The 24,551-nt window shown below is 37.9% G+C and overlaps 1 protein-coding gene across 1 annotated transcript in view; it reads right to left on the bottom strand.

Annotated features, from left to right (window-relative positions):
* Positions 1 to 24,551, bottom strand: part of LOC114054008 (aspartyl/asparaginyl beta-hydroxylase-like) — a 100,608-nt gene that overhangs the window by 34,137 nt on the left and 41,920 nt on the right. The window contains exons 7-9 of the mRNA XM_027877098.1: positions 19,181 to 19,279; positions 15,843 to 15,932; positions 3,404 to 3,541 (exon numbers count right to left, since the gene is read on the bottom strand). Coding sequence (XP_027732899.1) covers positions 3,404 to 3,541; positions 15,843 to 15,932; positions 19,181 to 19,279 — 327 coding nt within the window. The remainder of the gene's footprint in view (positions 1 to 3,403; positions 3,542 to 15,842; positions 15,933 to 19,180; positions 19,280 to 24,551) is intronic.

A 24,551-nucleotide genomic window follows, 5' to 3' on the forward strand; every position in this document is an offset into this window, starting at 1 on the left:
ATTATTTTGCTTTCATCCTTAGTAAGGATTCTTTCTCCAGTGTATCAGAGTTCAAAACTTGACTTAAAAAAGCTGGATTTAAGGGGCAGCTGGGTGGCACAGTGGATAGAGCACCGGCCCTGAAGTCAGGAGGACCTGAGTTCAATCCAGGCTCAGACCAAACACTTGACACTTACTAGCTGTGTGACCTTGGGCAAGTCACTTAACCCCAATTGCCTAAAAAACAAACAAACCAAAAAAAGCTGGATTTAGATGTTATTTGAATCATAAGAAACTCCACTTACTCTATTCTTGATTTGGTGGGCATTTATTTTACATTAAGCTGCTAAACTTACGTTATAATTAAATTCTACCACAAAATCTCACTTTTTTTGTTCTTGTAATCATTTTAGTTTAAGAACAAAAAAAATCACTCAGACAATTGGCTGCTTGGGAACTAAGTTCAAAACTACTAATGCATTGCTGAATGGGCTGGGTTAGCAGGGTCTTCTTTCCAGGTGAAAGTACTCATATACAATTAATTTCTCAATTAATAAAAACCATGTTCTGGAAGAAAAATGACAGTGCAAGTGCTATTTTAATCAATCATTTTTCCTCACTGTGTAACAATTGGCAAAGTAATCCTGGGATCCATTCCAAAAGCAATAAAACTTCAATGTGAGAAAAGAACAAAATTATCTGTGATGCTGTTTGCTTGCATCAGAGCACATGCCTTGAGAAATCCAAATAAAGCTTCAAGAGCTTTTTTCTCCCCATCATTTTTTACATGATGATTATAGAGAGTCAGGATGAGCAAATACAAAAGGAGAATTTTTAGCCAGCTTTCTGTTTCTACTGGCTAATGCAGTGGTTTTGGTGTTACTCTAATGGTTTCTGAAGTGTGCATTTTACATCGAAATTAGCAGCAGCATTGTGCGGATGAATGAACAATCTTTTTAAATAGGGAAAAACAGAACTCTTAGGGTATGGGGGCTTTTCTCTGGCTGGAAGAGAGATTCTTTCACTGCAAAAACCTTAATCCATTTTAGTTTCAATTTCTATGCTAAGTATCCTCAAGGCACTTGGCGCTTTGATGCATTCCTTACAGTTTTAATGAGAATGAAGCTAAGAGAGAAAACTTGGAAATTCTCCTCCAAATTATTGTGTCCAGTTGCACTGATGGTTAACCCTATGCAAAGAGCTACCAAAATGAGCAGAAATTATGATTATTGAGTAAGGAAAAAAAAAGCCCCCAGATAACGTTGGATTCATAGGACCACAGATGCATAACTTGACAGGAGCCTAAAGGGGTCTTTAGTCCAATCTGTCACTGAACGGATGAGGAAACTGAGTCCAAGGTAGGCTGGATAGTTTGTCCAAGATCACACAGGTAGTAAGTATTAGAGGCAGGGTTTGAATTCAGGTCTTCTGATGCCAGCATCAGTGTTCTTTGTCCTGAATCACATATTTAACTTATTTCCATGCCCTAAGGAACATTACTTTCTTTTTGCTTCCTCACAAAACACATCCCTGGGACTGATCAGCAGTCACTCAAGTGCCAACGTCAAGATAATTGTTATAAATGGTTTGTCTTAGTTTGGTATCTTAATATAACATTGACTGCCAAATAAATGGTTAATGAACACCTGGATTTTTTCTGACAGCAAACTGTCTCTTATTATGGTGATTCTAGGTCAGTGATCAATTTTAAAAGCCCATATGTGTATACTTAGTTATGTACATAACTAAAATATATATGTAATACACATATGCACAAATACACATATATATTTTTCATATACACATATATACATGATGCATATATATATACATATATGTAGTTTTAAAAGTCACAAGTCAATTTTAAAAATACAACCTTTACATATATAGCTAGTTTAGCAAATTACTCGGCACTGAGTTTCAAAAGCAAATTTAACGTTAGGGAATTTGGTATTGGTGTGGTCACTCTTATTAATTTATACTCCTTTTTTTTCCTGCTGTTAATACAGGATACACCAGGCAGGGGCTCACATAAGCTGAACTTGAGTACCATTTTGGGAAACCCTGAGGAAATGGGATTTGGAAATGGACACTTGATTGGCAAGGCTGAGGAGAAGGATTTCTTTGCCCTAACCAGTAAAGCTCCCATAATCAAGTAAGCTTAACAGGAAATGTGGGCTTTAAGTGACTAACATTAGTGATTTGCTATTTTTTTTTTAAAGTTTAAGTTGTTCATAAAAGAATCCCTTAAACAGCAAGCTTCAATGGAAGAGAATAATGTGCCCATTTTAGTTAACAAGGAGAAATCACTTTGGCTATTTTTCTAGCTAATTTCCCCTTGTTGTTGTTTAGTCATTTTTCATTCATATCTGACTCTTCAGGATCCCTTTTGGGGTTTTCTTGGCAAAGATACCACAGGAATTTACCATTTCCTTCTCCAGCTCATTTTAAAGATGAGGAAACTGAGGCAAACAGAGTAAAGTGACTTGCCCAGGGTCACACAACTAGTTAAGTTTCAAGTGTTTGGTCTGAGGCCGGATTTGACCTCAGGTCCTTCTGACTCCAGGGCATGGTGCTCTATCCACTGTGCCACCTAGCTGCCCTAGGAAAAAGTAGTCTTGAATGATGTGGAGGCTGTGAACTTTAGCTTTAATCTGACAGAAAATAGTAAGTAACCTCGGTAGAAGAGTCTGTATGTATGCATATACATGTGTTATTATCCAAGGGGCAGATAAAAGTGACTAAAGAAAAAGAAAATCACTGAGAACAAAGCAAGCAACCTCCAAGGACTAAAGCATTACTAGGTACTCAGCCAATAAGCAAAGACCACCCATGGAATCCTCCTCCTTCTTCTTCAAGACTCAGATTAAGCACCACTTTCTACATGAAGCTTTTCCTAATCCCCGCAGCTGCTAATGACTGCCCTCTCAAACTTCCTTGCATTGAACTATTTGGTGTTTAGCTTTATTTATTCTCTTTACACTTATCTTGATATGTACTTGTCGTTTCCCCTATTAGAACGCAAGCTCCTTCTGAGTAGAGATTGTTTCATTGTTGTTTGTATCACCAGCACCTGGCACACAGTCTTGCAAGACATACTCCATTGAAAGCACTTCCCTTCCGGTTCCAAAATGCCACGGGCATGTCTGTCTTGCACATGCTCTCCTCCAATTAATTGTAAACATGGATTCTTCAGGAATGTTGTATGTTCACATGTGCATATGTATTTTTTTTTTAAAGAGGGAGAAAGTGACAGTCAGTGTGATACGGTTCACAATGGAGGCATCTTTAAACAGCTGAATTTTGTATCTGTTGGTGATTTGTCCTAATTTCATTGCCTCTTCCAGTCTCATGTTACATAGCTGACAGTATTCCTTTCTTGAGATCACAGATAATCTGGGGTTAAGTGGACAATGGCACTCACCTTCACTAACTCAGTATAACCAGTTTCTTTTGCAGTCCACCAAGGCTGGGCTTTAAGTCCATTTACATTGTAAAGTGAACGCTGCCAAACAGATGCAAAATGACCTCTCTTGTGTCCAAGTTCATACCATTTGTATGCCTGAAAAAAATAGAAAAATAAAATCTAAGATATGTTTTCAAACATCTGGTCAAAAGCTATTTAAAAAAATTAAAGTCGAACAACAAGAGGGTGGACTGGCATTTTCTCTGTTCCCTACAACCTCTCAAACCTCTCCAAAACAGAAACTCTGTACCAAAGATAAAGTAAATTCAGCTGTCTCCATGATCTAGGACACCCAGAATACAAAAGAAAGTTTAAAAAAAAGCCCCAAATCTGAGAACTGACATTCATTTCCCCTCGACTCAGTCCCCTTCTCCTGCTTCCCTTACTACCAACAGCAAAGCTGCATTAGCAGACCCAAGGACAGGACAAAGCCTTATATCAAAAGCCACTCTGTACCCTGGTCCTTACTCTCTCTTTATGTTGCTCTGGAGATCCCTGGTTTTAGGCTGTGGAACTTTGCTTGGGTCTTGACAGTCAGTTTGGCGACAACTTTTCAGGAACAAAAGCCTTCTAGGAGTTGAAACCTGAAAACGCCAAGGTTGTAAAGGTCTGAACTGCCAGGGCTGGGTCAGAGAACTGAGAAACAGAGGGAGAGGGACAGGGCACCAGGACAGGACACTCTGCATTTGAGCGACTCCTCGAAGTCTGAAGGAAGAGCACAGAATCCAGCTGCGTCCAGTTCCAACCACCCAAAAGTCAGGCTGGGGGACCATGAATTGCCCAACATGGGAGAAGGCTGAGACACTTTGAGATCCAGCCTCCAAGGAAACCACAGTCAGAAGGGAGTCAGGAAGTGGGTGATAAGGAAAATAAGTAGCCAAAAAGAATGAAAGTCCCAAAGATTCCACAAAGAAGAAAACTCAAAGACCTTGAACATAAACAGATAAATCAACAGGAAAAAACAATAATAATGGAAAGAAATAAGGCCTCCAGATCTAGTAAACTAGTTCAGGTATCTATGAATAAACACTACAAAATGAAGGAAATACTTGACGAGACAGAGGAGCCTGTGGAGTTAGAGGAGAACATGGGACAACAGCACACTGCTCCTGAGTGGTTTAAAGGACAAATGGGAATTATAAGAACAGAATTTATGTCTTGCACGTCAAAAATAACGAACAGAATAGAAAAATTTGAATTTTCAATGGCAAGCCTCACCAAAGAAACAAAAGAGAGAGCAATAAATTAGGAATACAAACACACAGAAATGAAGGATAACCTAAAAGAAGAGAAGTAAAAAACTGTAATGTTAAAAGAAAAAAAAATTATCACTATGCAAACAAAACATACTGTACTTGAGGGGCAGCTAGGTAGCCCAGTGGATAGAGCTCTAGCCTTGGAGTCAGGAGGACCTGAGTTCAAATCTGGCTTCAGACACTTGACACTTACTAGCTGAGTGACCCTGGGCAAGTCACTTAACCCCATTTGCCTCACCAAAAAGCAAAAAAAATAAAAAAACCAAAAACAAAACAACACAAAACATTAAAAAAAACCATACTGAACTTGAACATGGGATGTACAAAAACAAAACCTTAGCTCCACAATGAAGGAACTAATAGAAAAGAACTGCCCAGAACTTCTAAACAAAGAAAATGAAATTATAATTGAAAGAATTCGCAGATTGCCTCCAAAAGTACCCAACTGCAAACTCCAAGACATGTGGTGGTTAAATTTAGCAATTCTATTCAGAAACAAGTTTTGCAAGACATTAGGAGAAATACTTTCAAATACAAAAGAAAAGACATTCTAATAAAATAAAACTATTCTCATCCACTAGACAAAAGAGGAGGGAATGATGAGTTTTGAAGAGCAATAGAGCTCAGGATGTAGCCCAGAGTGACCTATCCTGCAAATCCTACCCTAACCATATAGGACATAAGATGGATACTGAATAATAAAGAAGAGTTTGAAACATTGTTAGAAAGAACAAAGAACTGAAGAGATTATATGCTCTCAAACACCCTAAACAGAAATGCAGGAGGAGTGAATAAATGTAGCAGGCAAGTGATAGCAACAGAGTGACATCAGAGAAATCCGGTAAGAGACATCTTTCTAAATGTACAAAACGAGACAGAGCGAAGGTAGAGGTTACAAGAGGAAGAGGCAGACAAAGGGCATTACAGACAGAACTCGGAGACACGTCGACTGAAGGTGACTGCTTCTTTTGGGGGACTACATTACATGGGAGTGTATGTAAAGGGGTGGGGAGCAGTGGGATAGAGACGAGTGAATGATACGCCAAGATCAAATCCAGCAATGAGGGGAAGGTGACTTCTGAGGTCTCAGAAAGATTAGAGCCTACAGCAGAGTGGATTGGAGCATGGGGGTGAGGCGAGGAAAGGAAAGAGGCCTCATTTTGGAAATGAGAGAGGGTTTCACTGATGAATGTTCCTATGGATAATGAGAAATGGTCAGTGAAGGGAGGTGTAGGATTAAACCTGGGAGATTTGGTGCTTAAAAATTCTACCGGTCTTGGGAGGTGGGAAATAAACCCCCTGGGGACAAATGTCACCTGGAGGAATGGGAGAAATGACACAGGGAGGAAATTTCTAGGCAAACGTAGGAAAAAAAAAAAGGTCAACAAGAGAGGGTATAGATTGGTGGTGAGCTGCATAATGAAGGATGATCTCAGTGGGGGAGGGCCCTACCTCAGGGCAATGTCCTCCATCACCTGCAATAATTGGCCTTATTCTGCAAGGGAAGCACCCTGCAAAAGGGAAATTGAAGGGGCAAGTCCTACAAGGAAGTGCTAAAAAATGCCTAGAGGGACAACTTAGTTCCCAAGATCAAGACCAAGTTACCCTAGAACAGATGCCTTGGAAGCTTTGGTTGCATGAAGAATAGAGAGAAAAGAGAGTGACCAATAAATTATAGGGGTCATATAGAATAAACAGAAAGAGAAAATGGATAATGAGGAAAGTGAGAGAAATGCTTTTTGGAAAGGGGCTCAAACATGGAATTTTAAAGCTAATGAACAGGACTGAAGGGGAGGAGATGAAGGGGAAATATCAAAGGAGAGGGGATCAAGGGTGAGGGTAAGAAAGCCAGGGAAAACAAGGATACACTGATAAAAGGCTAAAATAAAGTAAATGAAGGAACATAACACCGTGTCTACAGCAGAAGAGAGAACTTGTAACTGAAAAGCTTCTGCATAGACAACATTAATGCATCTGGGATAAGAAAGGAAGTGCCTGGCACATAGTAGACGCTAAAATGCTTATTCCCTTCTCTTCCCTTCCCCTTCTTCCAACATAAAGGGAGCCATTTTGTGACTTCAAGATAATTGTAATATGATACAATGTGCTTTGGAGACAACTGGTCTTCTCAGAGACAGCTGTCTGGAAAGTATTCTTCTCCGTATGTCCCCTTTTGAATGGTGCTGTGTCCGCATGCTCTCAAAGAAGCCCTTTCCATATGCTTCTTATGCAGTGCACCTTCCATAGCTTTGGCCACATCAGAAAGCGTGTCTGCTTAACTCATTTAATCTTTATCCTTCCAGTTATCACAAATCCAATTATATCATTCTTACAATATCTGCGATACATTGGTTGCTTTGTCTGAATATATGAATTCTTATCATCTATGTTGACCTTCATATTCTGATACTTTAAAAATCACATTCCCAACTTTAAGTGTATGGATCAGTTAGAAAAAAATAATAAAAAGATGTACTTCTTAGAATAAAAAACAATAATCTGTTCATTATTTTTAAATAATGGTTTCACCTTCAAAAGGAATATCATGCTTTGTATTCATATGCATATACACGCTAGGAGACAAAATAGCAAAATATTTGAGATTAGGGAAACTCATTTTAGTCACTCTTGTATGCTGTCCTTGTCCACATATTTGGGTTAAAAGTACCCTTAAACATACAAAGATAATTATTAGTGAGAGTTTTAATAACATTTTACCTAAAAAAGTAATTTATTTCAGTCCATCTTTGAAATTTAACAATAAAAAGTGTTTTCTATTCTAACTGTATTTGTCTGACATTTAAGACTTGCTTCCCTTATTTCTACTGTTCAAACTAATAAAAATGAGTTATAAGACACAACTAAATAATATTGGTAATGATTATAAAATAACATTAAAAAATCTGATGGCACATTAATTTTGAATCACCAGGGATCTATTTTTAAAGGATATGTTTACTATGAAAAAAGTATGAAAAAAGATATCTTAATACCAAAAGTAGATGAACAGGATTTTAAATCAGGAGCCCTAAGTGATTTTTCCCCCTGTACTTACCTTTTAGGAGACAAGTAACTAAGAAGACAAATTCATATTAGAGATGATGTAAAATAACTTGTAAAGATGGGTCTTTTTCTGCCTCTATCTTCTTCCTCCTTTTCTTCCCTCCTCTCTGTCTCTCTTTCTGTCTGTGTCTCTGTCACACACACACACACACACACACACACACAAACATGCACACACAAACACACACACTTCCTTGGGTCCAATTACCATCTCTATGTAGATGACTCTTAGATGCATATATCCAGCCCTGATGTCTCTCCTGACATCTAGTCCTGAATTTCCAACTGACAATTCTCAAATTCACCATGTCCAAAACACTGTTTCCTTTCAAACTGTCTTCCCAACTTTCCTATTTTTTCAAGCTCTCCATCTTTCCAGACACCCAAATTTGCAAGCTTAGTGTCTTCCTCAAGTTAACTCGCACTCACCCCACATATTCACTAAGTTGCCAAATCTTAATTCTATATCAACAACTTTCAAATCTGTCTCATTCTCCTAATTCAAGCAGCATAATCTCCCTGATCTCAGTCTCTCCCATCTCCCATCCACCATCTACACAGCTGCCAAATTAACATTCTTAAAACAAAGTCTGCCACTGCGTAAGAATCTTTAGTCTCTGTACCACATCCAGAATAAAGTACAAACTTCTCAGTTTGCCACTTAAAACCCTTCATAGCTAGGTAGTACAGTGGATAGAGAGCCCTGGGCCTGGAGTCAGGAAGACCTGAACTCAAATTCGACCTCAGACACTTAGTAACTGTTATCCTAGGCAAGTCAACTAACCTCTGTTTGTCCCATTTCCCTCATTTGTAAAAGGGGGATAATTACAGCATCCACTTCTCAGGGATTCTGTGAAGATCAGATGAGATAAGAATTGTAAAGCACTCAGCACACTGCCTGGCACACAGTAAACACTACATAGAATGTTAGATATTATTATTATAATTTGACTCATGCCTATCTTTCTGGCTTGATTCGCCTCTCAGATTACAACCAAACTGGCCCACTAGTTGTTCCCTGGAAATAATAATAGCAATAAAAATAACAATAGCTAGCATTTATATAGTGTTTTAAGGTTTGTGAAGTCATACATACATATACACATTCATTTGATCTTCAGAACAACCCTATGAGTAGGTGCTAGAGATTTTAAGAGATACTTGCCCAGGTTACACAGGTAGGAAACGTCTGAACTACAATTTGAATTCAAGTCTTTCCGACTCCACAATCATGCACACTGCAATACTAAGCTGCTTGTGGAGTTGACGCTGAACCTCTGGCTTTCATACTTTTACATGGGATATCCCCCATCCCTGAAATGCACTCCCTCCTTACCTCTGCATCTCAGAATCCCTAACTTCTTCTAGGTGAAGTCATTTTGCTGTTGTTCTTGTTCAGTCCTTTCAGTCCTGTCTCACTTTTCGTAACTCCATTTCAGGGTTTTCCATGCAAAGACACTGGAGTGTTTTGCCATTTCCTTCTCCAGCTCATTTTATAGATGAGGAAACTGAACAGGGTTAAGTGACTTGCCCAGGGTCATATTGCTAGTAAGAGTCTGAGGCTGGATTTGAACTCAGGAAGATGAATCTTCCTGACTGCAAGCTTGGTGCTCTATCTCTGTACCACCTAGCTGTCCAAAGTCATTCTGGGACTCTATTTTTAATTTTTTTTGATTTTTTAAAATTTTTTGATTTTTTTTGTTTTTATTTTTAGGCAATTGGAGTTAAGTGACTTGCCCAGGGTCACACATCTAGTAAGTATCAAGTGTTTGGTCTGAGGCCAGATTTGAACTCAGGTCCTCCTGACTTCAGGGCCAGTACTCTATCCACTGTACCATCTAGCTGCCCTGTGAGCCCTCTATTACCTCACAGTTGTCCCTTTCCCCGTAACATAACAGCCTTGGTTTTATTTATGTGTGTATATGTTGTATTCTTTCCCTTCTTCACCTCTTCATACAACATAAGCCACTTGAGGGCAGAGATTATTTTGTTTTTGTTTCAATATTCCCATCTTCTTTCATAGTTACAAACAGTAATAGTAAACGGCAATTAGTGAATGTTTGTTGAATTCTTTCTAAGATATCTTTTATGTTAATTCAGAGCACTTTTTGCATGAAACATTTATGAATGCTTTGTTATTAGTATGAATAATTTCACAAGCTTCCATGGATCCTGGCAGGATTGGTCACACTAGGGAGAAGCCAAAGATCTTACTTCCTATATGAGATAGCAACTGAAGTAAGGGAATCAGGCCTACATTACTCACTGCCTGTATTGTGTCAGAGGATCCAGGCTCACATTCATTCAAAAAGGTGTGTTTACCAGGAAAATACAAAGGCTCAGTTCACAGTATCACAATCAATTTAGTTAATCGGTTGATCCATTCATAATTGTTGTATTAGAAGATGACACTGTTGATGATGTTTTTGCTGGTTTTTATGAAAGTGGCTGACAAGAGTGTTAGGACCTCCATTCTTTGCACACTGAACGTAAATGGCAGATGAGCTCTGGGTAGCAGCTGTTTGCAAGGTCCACCACTGTTCCCAGTTCTGCCTCTCTAGCTTAGAAACTACATGTCAATTCTACTCTAAGAGGAAAATGTTGCTATTTCATTATTATTCCCTAGCAATTAATCCTAGTACAAAATATCTTAAATTGAGAATGCTTTTTTTTCCTGTCTACTTTGATTTGACTGGATTCATCATAGAGCAACTGATTTAGGACTCTGATAGTGTTCATCCTTCATGAATGCCATGCCCAGGAAACAAAGTTTCTCTACATTCCACTCTCTTTCCTCTGCTTCTCTTCATGCTAGTTTTTTTTTTAAATCTTCCTCTTCTCCCACTATCTCTATGACTTCGTGTCATCTTCCTTTTGCTTTCTTATTTTGAGCTGTTTTCTTTTTCCTTTTCTCTATACTCATTTCCCTTTTAATTCCTTTTAATCCTTTTTATCCCTATCCCAAGTGGGTGCCACATTAGTTAAAAATGCTGAACTTGGAGTCAAGAAGATGTGAGTTCAAATCTTGCTTCAGATGCTGACTAGCTGTGTGGCCCTGGGCAACTCACTTAACCTCTCTGTCTCAGTTTCCTCATCTATAAAATGGGGATAATGAGAAACACCTGACTGACAAAGTAGTTGTAAGGATACAATGAGAGAGGTAAAGAGTTCTGTAAATCTTAAAGTGCTATAATAATGCTATTATTAGTATTACTATCTTACTCTATTAGGATCCCCTCACTGACACACTGACACAATCCCTCTGAAAAATACACACACACACACACACACACACACACACACACACACACACACACACCCTTTGTTGCTATGAATGACACTGGACCACCAATGCAAATGGAGTTTGTGTGTGTTGGCATGAAAAATCACTTTGGTATGAACTAAAGTTTTGCTAAATGTGAAAACTCTGGACACCTCTTTTCTATTTCTATAGCTAAAATTTCAGGCCAGGTATTTAGTACCTAACACCTAGGTAACTGAAATAACCCATAGCTGGTTTTCCTGCCTTCTGTTTTTTCCCCCCTCCATTCCATCCTATGCAAAATTGCTAGAACAAATTCCTCAAATGTCTGATTGCAAGCTTCCAGAGGGCAAGTGCCACATCTTTTCTTTGAAGCCATCCCATTTTGGTATTTAGAAAAATATTTGGCACAGAGTGGTTAGTGAGTAAATGTCACAGCCTCATAACTGGTGGCATGAAGGTCATGTGATTTTCTATCAATGCAATGTCAACAATACCATTTAATGTATATTTCATATTTACGAATTAATACACATGTAAAAATGAATTTCATGTTTTGTGGGGTCTTCCATTCAACTTAATAGAGGGTACCCTTAAATCTTAGTGTCTTTTTAAGCTTTAATAGCTTTTGGAACACTCCATATATAAGATTTTAGTCCATACTTATCAGGGGCAGAGCAGTGTGACAGGGCAATGAATATAAGGATGAATAATACATAGTCCCTCTGCCCTCATGGAGCTTATATTCTAATAAGGAGACATGACATTTTTAAACATAATTATGATATAAAATAAGACACAGCATGTGTTTATAAAATAAATACACATTGAGTACATGAGCGAGGCATAAAAATGATACCTGAGGTCAGTGGGGAAAGATCATTATTAACTAGGAGGATAGAGAAAGGCTTCATGGAAGAAGTAGTATGTAAGTTGGGCTCTGAAGAAAAAAACAGAATTTCAATAGATAGAAGGGAGGAATGGGGAGAAGACTGAAGGGCATTCCTTTGAAATAATATGAGCAAATCTATTTGGTCAATAGTTCAATACCTCAAATATTTGTGATTACCTTGGTAAGGATACTCCTTCCATGACAATGAATGAAACCTTTACTTGACTTAATAGATAGTTTTTGAGAACTGCTATGGTTAAAATTTTTATGTGGCTGTGGCTGATTTCTTCAAGCTTAACTAGACTGGTCCACAGAAAATGGACATGGTCTATTCTTGGATACAGGCTGTTAACATCTTTCCAGCTTGATAGGATCTGACAGGGCTTTCACGCTACTCATTGAGTCTTCAACAACCCAGGATGTCCTGGAGGCCATCAAAATAGGCTTTCCGTGGATTTGCAAAGGTCCAGAAACAGGAAAATGCAGATGATATTGAGGGGTTTGGTTCTTAAATTTTTGTGTCATGGATCCCTTTGGCAGTCTGGTGAATCTTAAGGACTCCTTCTCAGAATAATGTTTCTGATTCCACAAAATAAAGTACATAGGATCATATGAGAAATCAAATACATTGAAATAGTTGTCAAAAAGTTTTTTTTTTTAAAAAAGCTTCACGAATACCATGAATACTTGGTTCCTCTTCAGCCCCTGTATATCTCACAGGGTTTAGTTAGCACAGTTCTCTGCACACAGTGCCATGGAGGACTAGGTAGCTATGTAAGAGAGGAGGGGAAGGGAAAAGAAGATTTCTAGATAACTGCCACAGATGCTGAGTGAAAGGCAGTGACACTGACAAATACTCTGAAGTCAAGAAAAAAAAAGCAGAATTTGGGAGAAAGATAAGATCAATTCTAAATAGACTGTATTTGAGGTGCTGGTCAGACATCAAGGAAAAGGCAATAGGATCACCATTAGAGACCATCTAACCCAGGCCCCTCATTTGAAAGATAAGGAAACTTTGGCCCAGAAGTTCAATGACTTTCCCAAGGTCACAGGGGTAGTTTGTGGAAGAGGTGGGATTTTAACCCTGCTCTGTGTGTACAAGAGAAATAGAGTAAATTGAAGGCAATCTCAATGGGAATTGGAGTTGGAGATAGAGGTATGGAGTTTGGAATAGAGGTCCAAGCTGGTGATAAAGATCCTGACAATTATAAATTCCTTAAGGGTATGGATTGTGTCTTCATGAACTCCAGGATCAAATATAAAATGTTATTTGGCTTTTAAGGCCCTTCATAACCTTCCCCCTTCCTATTTTTCTAGTCTTCTGATACATCCATCAATCCCCTCTGTCAACTCTATGACCTAACTACACTGGTCTTCTTGCTATTCCTTGAACATAACACTCCATCCTCTTATTCTGCTTTTTCATATGTCCCCCCATGTTTGTAATGTTCCCCTTCTTGGCTTGACTGTCTTCTTCAAGTCTCAGAAAAAAAATCTCACTTGTAAGAGGCCTTTCCCAGTCTCCCTCAATGCCAGGGGCTTCCCTTTAAGATAGCCTTCAATTTACTCTATCTCTCTTGTGCACACAGAGTTCTTTGCAGGTTGTTTCTTCCAACAGAGTGGGGTCCATGAGGGCAGGGACCATATTTTTGCTTTTCTTTATCTCTGTCTTTACTATATTTACTATGGTGCCAGGCACTTAATAAAATGCTTGTTTACTTGACTTTTCAACACCTAGGACAGTTCTTTACACACAGTAAAGTGCTTAAAAATGTTTTTTGAATAGAATTGGAAGTTATCTGCATGGAGTTGAAACTTTAGGAGTGAGATACTCAGAGAAAAGCAAGAGAAGGGCTTTTTTTTGTACTAGTATATTGGTTACCCATGATGTCTTTGCAATGAACCTCTCTACTTTCTATATTGATGTTCATTGAGTTTGTATATCAGTCCCAAAGATTTAAATCCTAAATTTTAAACAAACGCTTTTGTAGTGAACTAATTTTTCTTTGTTTTGTTATTGAGACAACAAAAGGCTCTTTCCAACCAAGCTGTGAAAGAGAATGTAGATTTCCTGTATCTGTCATTGGCTCTGGTTTCTGTAATGTTCAAAGACAAATTAAATGTGTCTTGTGCGACAAATGCATTTATATCAATCAGGCATGGACATTTATTCAATGTTAGACAGATACTGTCAGCAAAATCTTGCCTTTGTCCATCATTCAAAGGAACTGAGGGTCATTTACATCTCAAAAGGTGTGAAGAAGCCAAAATACCTATTAGTCAGCAATTTTGACTCTTTTCTTTCAACTCACTTCTAACACCACACGATATTTCAGCTGTCAGAATGGCGGGTTGTGTAGGAAGAGATACAGAAAAATAGAAACATGAACCGAAAATAATGTCAATTATCTAAACCTCTATTACTCCAAATCAGTTCATGTCTTTTGCCAATAAATTCCCCGTCACAAACCCCCTTGATTTTTTGAATCCATGATTACCCACAACTGAGGCCATGCTTTTGGTTAATTTTAGAAACATAAAGCTATGTTACAATTAGCTATGTCTGCATCGTAGATACAGAATTTAATTGTTAGAAACAATGGTGCAGCTTCCTCCTTGGATCCTTAATCCACTGCCTTTCAAGAAGTGATTGATCCACGCCTGGGTAGCCCCACACATTTATCCTAGAAATCAGCGTAGATTGTTTTTTCATGGAAACTGTAAAAATAGAGCAAGATGGGCCCTTAGAGGTCATTGAGTAAAACCCCCTCATTTTACAGAAGATTACTTGCCCAGGGTCACACAGCTAGTAGAATTTGAACCTCAGTCCTTCTGACTCAGTGCCGAGTCTGATCTCCGGGACTCCTCATTGCCTTTTTAGCTTTTAGAATATTTGTAATTTATGATTAAAGAAATGACATCATACTGAGAAAAAAGTAATTATGACAAAGGAAACATTCAATAAGTTTTGTTTTCCCCCCTTTGGCCATAAGTGTCAGACATTAGAGCTATGAGAGTTCACCTAACACTTGTCCCAAGAAGTTCAGAGTATAATTATGCCATTAATTTTAACAGTGAGTGCATAAATAGATTATTTAAAATAAAGATCCTTCCTAAAAGACATCTATATCTTTCTAATTTCATAATAAAGTTATGACAGCAAATTTTCAAAACAAACATATTAAGGTACTTTCTTTAAAATTTTATCTACTTTGTTTCTTTTATTAATTGTCAGATATCTCTTTGCCACAAAATGACATATATAAAGTGCTTTGTCACACATAGGGGCAATATAAATGTCAGGTCCTATTAATACTACTTTGCCTCTTTTGCTAATTGTCACACACTTTTCACTTCAAAACAATGTTTCCCTTCCTTATGTGCCTTCCCATGGCACTCTGAGAGAGACGTTGGGATTACTTAGTCAGTTTCCTGGCAACACACTGTGATGTCAAACATGAGAATATAAATTCTCAGGGAAAACTGGACTCTCAAAATTTAGACCAGGGGTTACACTGAAAAGGACTCCTAGCTTAAATTAAATGCTATAAAATACCTAATAAATACTTGATAAGCTTTATAATAATTTACCACTTACATAAGTGCAAAGTACTTTATAAATATAACCTCATTTGATATAATTCTGGAAGGTAGGTGCTATTATTATCCCCATATTAACAAATGAGGGAGAGAAAAGTTAAGTGACTTGCCTAGGGTCACAGACCTAGGAAGTATCTGAGGTGGCATTTGAATTCAGGTTTGTTGGGTCCTGGTCCAGTGTTCTATTCATTCTACCACCTAGTTGCCTGAGTATTTTTTGAGTATTTCCACTGGCAATTTTTTTTTGTATTTCTTTTTCTACAACCAACTTTCTTTTTTTTTTCCTACCACTTCCTCTATAAGAGAAAACAAAGAGATCACTACCTCTTTGTTCCCAACTCTCTGCAAAGCATCACCCAAGTGGAAATAAAAACGCCCATCATCAGTGCCAGGGTCACCAGATTCCAGTCCTTCCTGGTGAAAAAGAAAAAAAAAATTCTTAGTAATACTGAATTAAGAGATTTCAATAAATAAATTTATTTTATCCATTAAGCTACATCTAAGAAAGGAACAGCAAACTAAGAAAAGAAAAAGCTAATCATACCCACACATTTAAGAGCAAGGTAAAAAAGATCTCATTTTGACTTTGCAGTTAGTTTATAAATCAAAATTTACAACTCTAGAGAAAATAGACATCACAGTCCAGATCTTAACAATAAGGCAATCACTAACAAAGGCTGGGGCTGGTCATAAAATAAAGAAGATACTTCTCTGTGGGAGTGATTATGTAGTTAAGCCTGTAGTCCTTTCTGAGAGATTTAAGATTCTTCCCTGCAGGAAAGGACCTCTCTGGTTGTATTTCTGCCAAATCCCCTTTTCCTCCCCTGAATCCTTCCCTATCAGCCAGTCTTTAACTATTATACTTGAACCAAAATAATTAATTACGCTTAGAATGTGTGAAGTGATATGGAGACAGCCAAAAGATATATTTCTTTTCTCTGGAAATAAATTCATGCTAAGCTTTTGATAAAACCACTTACAGAAAAATGTAACAAAATGGAAATAAATTTGGATTTTAGAAAAGATAGTTTCTAATCCCCGTTTCAAAATAGAACCAGAAGTTTTAAAACTAGAAGATCCCTTGGAGATCTACTAGCCCAACACTTTAATTTTTTACAAATTAAGAAATTAAGACCCAGTAGAATGAATTTACTTGCCCAAGGTCACAACAATATTAAGTTGTAGAAACAAGATTCAAAGCCAGTTTTTCTGACTCTAAATTCAATGGTCTTTCCTGTTTACCATTCTGCTCAATTTTCCCTCCTTCAATTCAATCACTGATTAAACTCCTCCTATGTGCAAAGCTCCATGGTTAAGTGCTAAAGATACAGACACAAAAAATGACACAAGCCTTCCCTTGAAGGACCTCATGTTCTCTTGGCTGAAAATGAGAAGCAAGCAGAAAGGAGGAAAAATTGGAAAGTGGAAAAGAATAAAAGGACATTGGTTTCAAGAAATTGAATTCTCCATATTTTAGGAGAAGACTTCTTTTTAAAATTCTGTTATCTTCTTTCCTAGGGAGACAGCATCATGCATACATAGTGGAGCCCATAGCTGGTCTCCCTGCCCTTACATAAACTGCCTGGGCCAAGTCATTTAACTTGAGTAAGTCACTTAACATCTTAATGCTCTAGGCAACTCTCAAGACTCTAACATGCCGAGAAGGTGTCCCTACTTTGTAGGAGGCGCTTCCTTACTTAGGAATTCCTTAAAGCAATTAATTCTCAGAGCCAGTCTCTATTCCTATTGCTGCCAATAAACAATTATCCCCGTGAGGTTCATGACAAAATATTGTAAATATGTAACCCCTGTGTATGCAGAGCTTTGTTTTACAAAATGAGAGGCAGCTCCAGAGTGGAAGATAGAGAGTAGGTCTTGGAGAGAAGAATCCATGGGTTTGTGTTCCACTTCTGATACTTTTTAGCTGTGGGATCCTGGGCAAGTCACTTAAAATCTTAGTGTTCCAGGCAAGTCTCAAAAGCTCTAAGTTTTACGGCAAGTATCTATTTCCATCAGTAGAGGGAGTTTCCTTATTCAGGAAGTTCCTTTTTGAGTAAAATCCCAGGTCTAGTCCTTATTCCTATCCCTTTGTGTTACAAAGCACTATTCCTACAACCAAGATGGCCAAAGTGTTACCTTCATTTAATAAATGGGGAAACCAAATAATTTGAAGAGATAGTGTTGAGAAAAAAGTATACGGAGGCATGGGGAACAATCAACACAAAGTCCAGCAGATGGAAGAGGCCAGTTTTCCTGGACCGTACAAAGAAAAGAAGAGTAATGCATGATAAGACCAGAAAGATAGGTTGGAGGCAGGTTTTGAAGGGCTTTAAACATGAGACAGTAGAGATAATACTTAACCAGAGAGGTAATAGGGAACCATTAGAGTTTATTAAGTAGGGGAACAACATGGTCAGATTTATATTTTAGGAAAAACACTATAGAATATGGCCTGGAATGGACAGGGACCAGGTAAAAGATGGTGGAGGACAGATCAAAAGGGAGTCACGTGAGTGGAAAGGAGAAAAATATGAGAGATGTACTAGAGGTAAAAATAACAAGATTTGGCACTGAATTAATATATCAGGAGAGTGGGACTGATGAGTCAAGGATAAATATCAAGTCTTTGAACCTGGATGACCAGGCAGAAAGGGGTACCCCCAACAGAAATGGAGGAGTTTAGAAGAAGAGGGGTTGGAAGAAGGAAAATAATGAGTTCTTTCTTATTATATTGAATTGTTTATTGGATAGTCTGTTAAAAATTCCAATAGGATTTATAATACAGGACAAGAGAGCCCAGGAGAGAGAAGGAAAGGGAGCCCAGGACAGAGTCCTGTGTCTCAAGAAGGTTTCATGCTTCCTTACATCCTGGAGAGGACAAGTGATATCATTTTTTTTTCCCTGAGGCAACTGGGGTTAAGTGACTTGTCCAGGGTCACACAGCTAGTAAGTATCAAGTGTCTGAGGTCAGATTTGAACTCAGGTGTTCCTGACTCCAAGGCTGGAGCTCTATCCAAGTGATATCATCTTTATGGAGTACTTTAAGCTCTTTGAAAGAGCTATAACAATTCAAGGTATCATTATGTAATTTCCCAGCTAACCAAAGTCACCAAGGTCAAACATAACTTTGGCCATGTCAAACACATTGCTAACATAACTCAAATGTTTTAGATTAGCATGTTTTATTTAGTTAGCCTCGATTCTTCACCTCATTTTATATGTGCAGTTATATCACTACCCCCATCCCATGGCAATGACCACTGAAGTAATTTATAGTTGATCTTCTTATAGGAAATAATGCACTGATTGAACTAATTTTTAAAAGGTATTAAATAATTATTCCTTTCCTTTTTTATCTTCTCTCATTTCCGAAAGCAATAATGTTGCTGATTTATTTTCAGAATTTTTCCTTAAGATATTTTCTTCATGCTCCCTTTGATGTCTACAGTAAGCGTTTTTGTACATATACTTTCAACTGTAGGGTAAATTTGTACAGTGCATATGGTGGTCATGGCGAGAGGGTACACATCTTCATGAAAAGACCCAGCAGCAAATATCAATCAATGGAGAGTACATGACAATCAATCCATAATGCATAATCAAGGGCATCCAAATGACTCCAAGGAATTTCAAGATGAAAAAATAAGGTCAGTGACAGTTACCTTCAAATAAGGGATGCTCTCAGCAATCTTGTTCTGGGCCTTCAGGATAAAACCATAATGCACTTTGGCAAAGCCATCATTAGGAGTCACATTCAGAACCTGTTTTCAAGAACATAAAATAAAGGATCACAGTTAAATCCAAATTCTGGAAATGATTTCCAAACATTTTAAGGGTTGCCCTTGATGTACTGGCAACTACATTAGGACTCGAGATTTAAGGTGAAAAACAAAAGAATTTTCTTACACATAAAAGAATTTATTAATATTGGATCAATTATTTCATTCAACACACGGGACGTTAATATTTCCAGGCAATAATTCTGATAGGAACAATTTTTAACAACAAAAAGAACAGGCAGCTATTGAAATTAACGGGGTCCACTTTCTATATTGTGTGACTTGTGCAAATATGATTTCAATTCTGTTTCTAGTGATTAGGAACAATGACAGTTACTGATGACTCAGATTTTTTAATAGAATAAATAATAAACAAGGAAAATTCTAAATAGTATTTTATCGCCATTCTCCCTTCACTACAACCTCCCTTGTTCCATCATGTTACAGGATGGCTTTAAATTTTATTTTTTCTTCATTAATTACTGGAGAGATTTTGGTACACAATCTGTGATCCAAAGTAGTGTGCAGTATTATATATGGAGGAATTATCACACACACACAACATTAATTAGGTTTAGAAATAAATTATCCTGAATGTTTCTAATTAAATATTAAAATAATCAGGAAACAACCCTGTTATTATTTCCCTATTCTAAATAACTTAGAAAAAATAATCTATAAAACAAATGAGCATTGACTCAATATTTGCCTAAAGGCTCAGAAAAGGTTGAGTTGAGTGCTCTTATCGTGAGAAGAAGTGTGGTTTGTAGTACTTTCCCCTATTTTTATGCCTGACTAAAGAAGGGCATAGTTGTTGGGAAAGCTTCACATGTAAGGAGCAAAGTTATGCGAAGAACTGCTCTTCCAACCGACTCTAAAAGGATTGACTGCCAGAACCAAATGTTTTGTCACCTAATTTTTTTATTTTTCTCCAACTGTGAATGCTTTATTTCCTCAACTGTTTCTGTAATATTTGAAGGCAGAAATGATGCCATTTCTTGCGTATTCCTTCACGTATGTACCTGATGCTCAGTGACTACTGGTTGATGGAACTGAATAAGCCACAGGCATGTTAAAACCCACCCCATTGCTGCCATTCATTTATATTTCTGCTTCTGAAGTGACATGACCAGCTTGGACCACACCTAGGCTGCAGGATCTTTGAGCCACATGAGTACAGTGTACCCAAGAGAAGTCAACATTGAGTGCAAGTATTTATGAATCCATAAACAAAAGGACGAGTCCTAAAGCACTAACCTAAGTCCTCTGTGACCACATAGCAAAGAGATGCATTTCTTAAATGCCGGATGAGCAAGAATTCAGACAAATTTTATATAGTTCTAGATACACCACCTCAACATCTCTGGAATTGAGCAGGAGCAATTACACAATGGAACAAGCAATGGAAAATGTTATTTTACACAGGAGGACCAAAACGAAATAATTTGGGGGTTTCAAAAATTGTGTGAAGCAAAGCTCATGGAGATAACATTTTTTAAAGTGCTTTGCAAACTTTAAAGCAATATACCAATGTCGGCTGTTGTTGCTATTATTATTATTACCAAACAGAACACATTTTTCTATCACAATATCTTTAGATAAGAAAAGAAAAATCTCTGTTTTGGTTCATCAGCTTGGAAGTGAAAAAGGAAAGAAAACAACTACTCCAAAGAAAACCACAGCTCTGGGATGTGATATGAAAACATCACATTCTATTGATGCTTCACAAAAGTTATCACTAGAGACAATTAGGCCATGCTGCATATAATTACTTCCATATTTAGTATAATTAAATATAATTCTGTACAGACGATTCTTAAGATGAACTAAAACGCTTCCTATCTCTGAGACTCAGTCCTCTAGTAGGGGAGAAGAAGTACAAACATTCCATAAAGGTTTTCATAAATTAATGGATGACAGATTCATTATGGGCTATTCAGAGAATGTTTGGGATATTTCCCTAATCCCTGACAATTGTATCAAAGGGAAGACCACGCCCTTCTGCAAACACTTCCCTTGGTGCCTCTGTCAGAGCTCTAGCCATCACTAAATGCAGAGCAGGCCTGAAAACAACAACAGAAAACCCACTATCCCAAAATTCTGCAAAGATAACATTTGCTGTCTTGTTATAGGCTGGGAGTGGGGAACCTGAGACCTCAAGGTCATACGTTCCCCAACTCTGTGTTAGACATTAGCAACTTAAGTTGCCAAAATGAACTTTTAAATGAAAGATTTTATAATAAACTCAGACTAGTTTTGACACTTTTCATTCCAAATATATTTGAAATTCCAAATGACTTGTAGATATTAGAAATGCTATATTAAAAAAAATCAAGGTCTCATTTTTAGCTCATTCTGTAGCGGGTTAAGGTGTGTCTTTTCTTAATCGGGATGAAGGCATACATTAGATAATAGGATGCAGAGACCAAAGAGAAGTAAAAGATCATCTGGTCCTAGTCCCTAATTTTAGAGACAGAAACATACTCAGCAAAGTGGAGTGACTTGCCTAGACACAGAAGAAGAAAGAAGCAGAGCCAAGATTCAAACCACATCTTCTGATTCTGGATCCTGTGTTTGAGATCTTAACCATGATGCCTCATAGGTGCTGGAGCTTAATTAATACGTATTTATTGTTGAATTTAAGGAGGAGGAGGCCTCAACAGCCCAATACAGGATAAAATGCTGTTACGATCTGCTTTTCTTATTAGTTTGAGGGCACAAAAACAATACGTGGCAAAATTTGAAGTAGATTTAGTCAAGCCTTAGCTTTACATGATGAAAAGTTTTTTTTTTCTTTAATAGTTGTGAATCAACCAGTGTAAAGAATTCTTAGTGAGAAAATTGCTTCTAATTGTATAGCCCAGTAACTGTTCTTCAATTTATAGTCTTAAAATAGTGCATGGCACACTGAGGTCAAGTGGCATAACAATAATAATAATGATAATGATAATAACATTTAGATAGCCCCTGTTGTTGGTTGTTGAGTCATTTCTGACTCTCTGTGACCCCATTTGGGGTTTTCTTGGCAAAGATACTGGAATGATTTGCCATTTCCTTCTCCAGTTCATTTTACAGATGAGGAAACTGAGGCAAACAGGTTAAGTGACTTGCCCAGGGTCACACAGCTAGTGTCTGAGGCTGGATTTGAACTCAGGTCTTCTTTTTTTTTTTCCAATTGAGAAATTTATTTAAACATATCAAATAAAACAGGTGCCTCCTTGTCTCTGAACTTAGGACAATGTGTTGGGCCTCTTGGTAGTAAAGTGTGGTTTGTGCTGGCAACACAGAACTCTGTGGGGCAGAGGGAACTTGATTTTGGAGTTGTGAAACTGCTTGACTGCAGGCCGGCAGCACTTGCTGGCAGGAATTTTTTCCACTTTCACGATCTGGATGGAGTAGGCCCAGGCACTGTGACGGACTCCCGTATCTCGGTAGCACTGAGTAACAGCACCAGCAGTGGTCAGATCCTTGTACTCCCTGTACATTTTGTGGGTTCCACTCCTGGAACTGTAGCGCAGCCAGATGCCAAAGTTTTTCACCCTAAGAGGGGACTTTTCAAAGACCTGTCCACAGTATACGATTTCTCTAGAAGACGTCTAGATCTTTTTCAGCTGGGAAACGGAGTACCAGAATCAGGACTTTGCTGCAACATGATTAGGCACGGTGCTGCCGCCTCACTCCCTGCCAAACCGCAAAAAGAAGCGAACTTAGGTCTTCCTGATTCTGGGCCAGGTGCTCTATCCACCTAGCTGCTCTATATAGCACCCACTACGGGCCAAGCACTGTGCTAAGCACTTTATAATTATTATGTCATTTGATCTTGCCCACGGACACACAGACAGTATGTTCCACAGGTCAGGCTTGAAATTATGTTTTCTCAATTCCAAGGCCAGCTCTCTGTCCACTATACCACACATCAGCAATATGCAGTCCCGACAAGTACGAAGGACCCATGCAACTGCACATAAAGCACTAGGAGAATCTTAAATGCCCTCTACTCTGAGACTCAGAAAGATTAATATCTGATAGCTCAGTGGTATTAACTTTTTTTTCAGGTCTTTAAAATCTACTTAGTAAATGATTTCTTTTATGCCCTAAATAATACTCTCATAGCCTAAAGGAATTATGAAATCACTGACACAGAGTTGAAAGGGATTGCAGAACTCATTTATATGAATTTCCTATATAATATGCCAAAGATTCTTTTGCAACTTTCCTGACATGGGCAGTCAATGCCCTATTAATACATGAACAGCTGGCTTCCACATTCCTAGCAGGATGGAGTTTAAGACAACAGCTAGGTGGTTCAGTGGACAGAGCACTAGACCTAGAATTAGGAAGATCTGTGTTCAAATCTGGCCTCAGAGACTTACTAGCTATGTACCCTGGGCAAGTAACTTAACCTCTGCCTCTTTCAGTTTCATCGTCTGTAAAATGGATATAATAATAGCAGCTACCTCTCAGGGTCACTGTGGAGATTAAATGCGATAATATTTATAAAGTGCTATGCAAACTTTAAAAGGCTAATAAATGCTTGCTATTATTATTATTATTATGATGATGATGATGATGATGATGATGGCAGCTAGAAGGTGCAGTGGATAGAGTGCAGGGCCTGGAGTCAAGAAGACTCATCTTTTAAATGGTCAAAGGATATGAACAGGTAGTTTTCAGATAAATAAATCAAAGCTATCTGTAAGTCACATCAAAAAAATGCTCTAAATCACTATTGATTAGAGAAATGTAAGTTAAAACAACTCTAAGGTACCACCTCACACCTATCAGACTAGCTAATATGACAGAAAAGGAAAATGATAAATGTTGGAGAGGATGTAGGAAAATTGGGTCATTAATGCACTGCTGGTGGAGTTGTGAACTGATCTAACCATTCTGGAGAGCAATTTGGAACTATGCCCAAAGGGCTATAAAACTGTTCATACCCTTTGATCCAGCATTACCACTATTAGGTCTGTATCCAAAAGAGATCATAAAGAAGGGGAAATGACTTACATGTACAAAAACGTTTACAGCAGCAATTTTTGTGGTAGCAAAAAATTGGAAATTGAGGGAAGGTCAATCAATTGGGGAATGACTGCACAAGTTGTGGTATATGAAAGTAATGAAATACTACTGCGCTATAAGAAATGATAAGCAGGCAGATTTCAGATAAACCTGGAAAGACTTACATGAACTGACGCAAAAATGAAGTGAGCAGAACCAGGAGAATATTGTAAACAGTAACACTGTGCACTAA

The sequence above is a fragment of the Vombatus ursinus genome, unplaced genomic scaffold (assembly GCF_900497805.2).
Source record: "Vombatus ursinus unplaced genomic scaffold, bare-nosed wombat genome assembly UNPS02014812.1, whole genome shotgun sequence".
NCBI classification, from domain to species: domain Eukaryota; kingdom Metazoa; phylum Chordata; class Mammalia; order Diprotodontia; family Vombatidae; genus Vombatus; species Vombatus ursinus.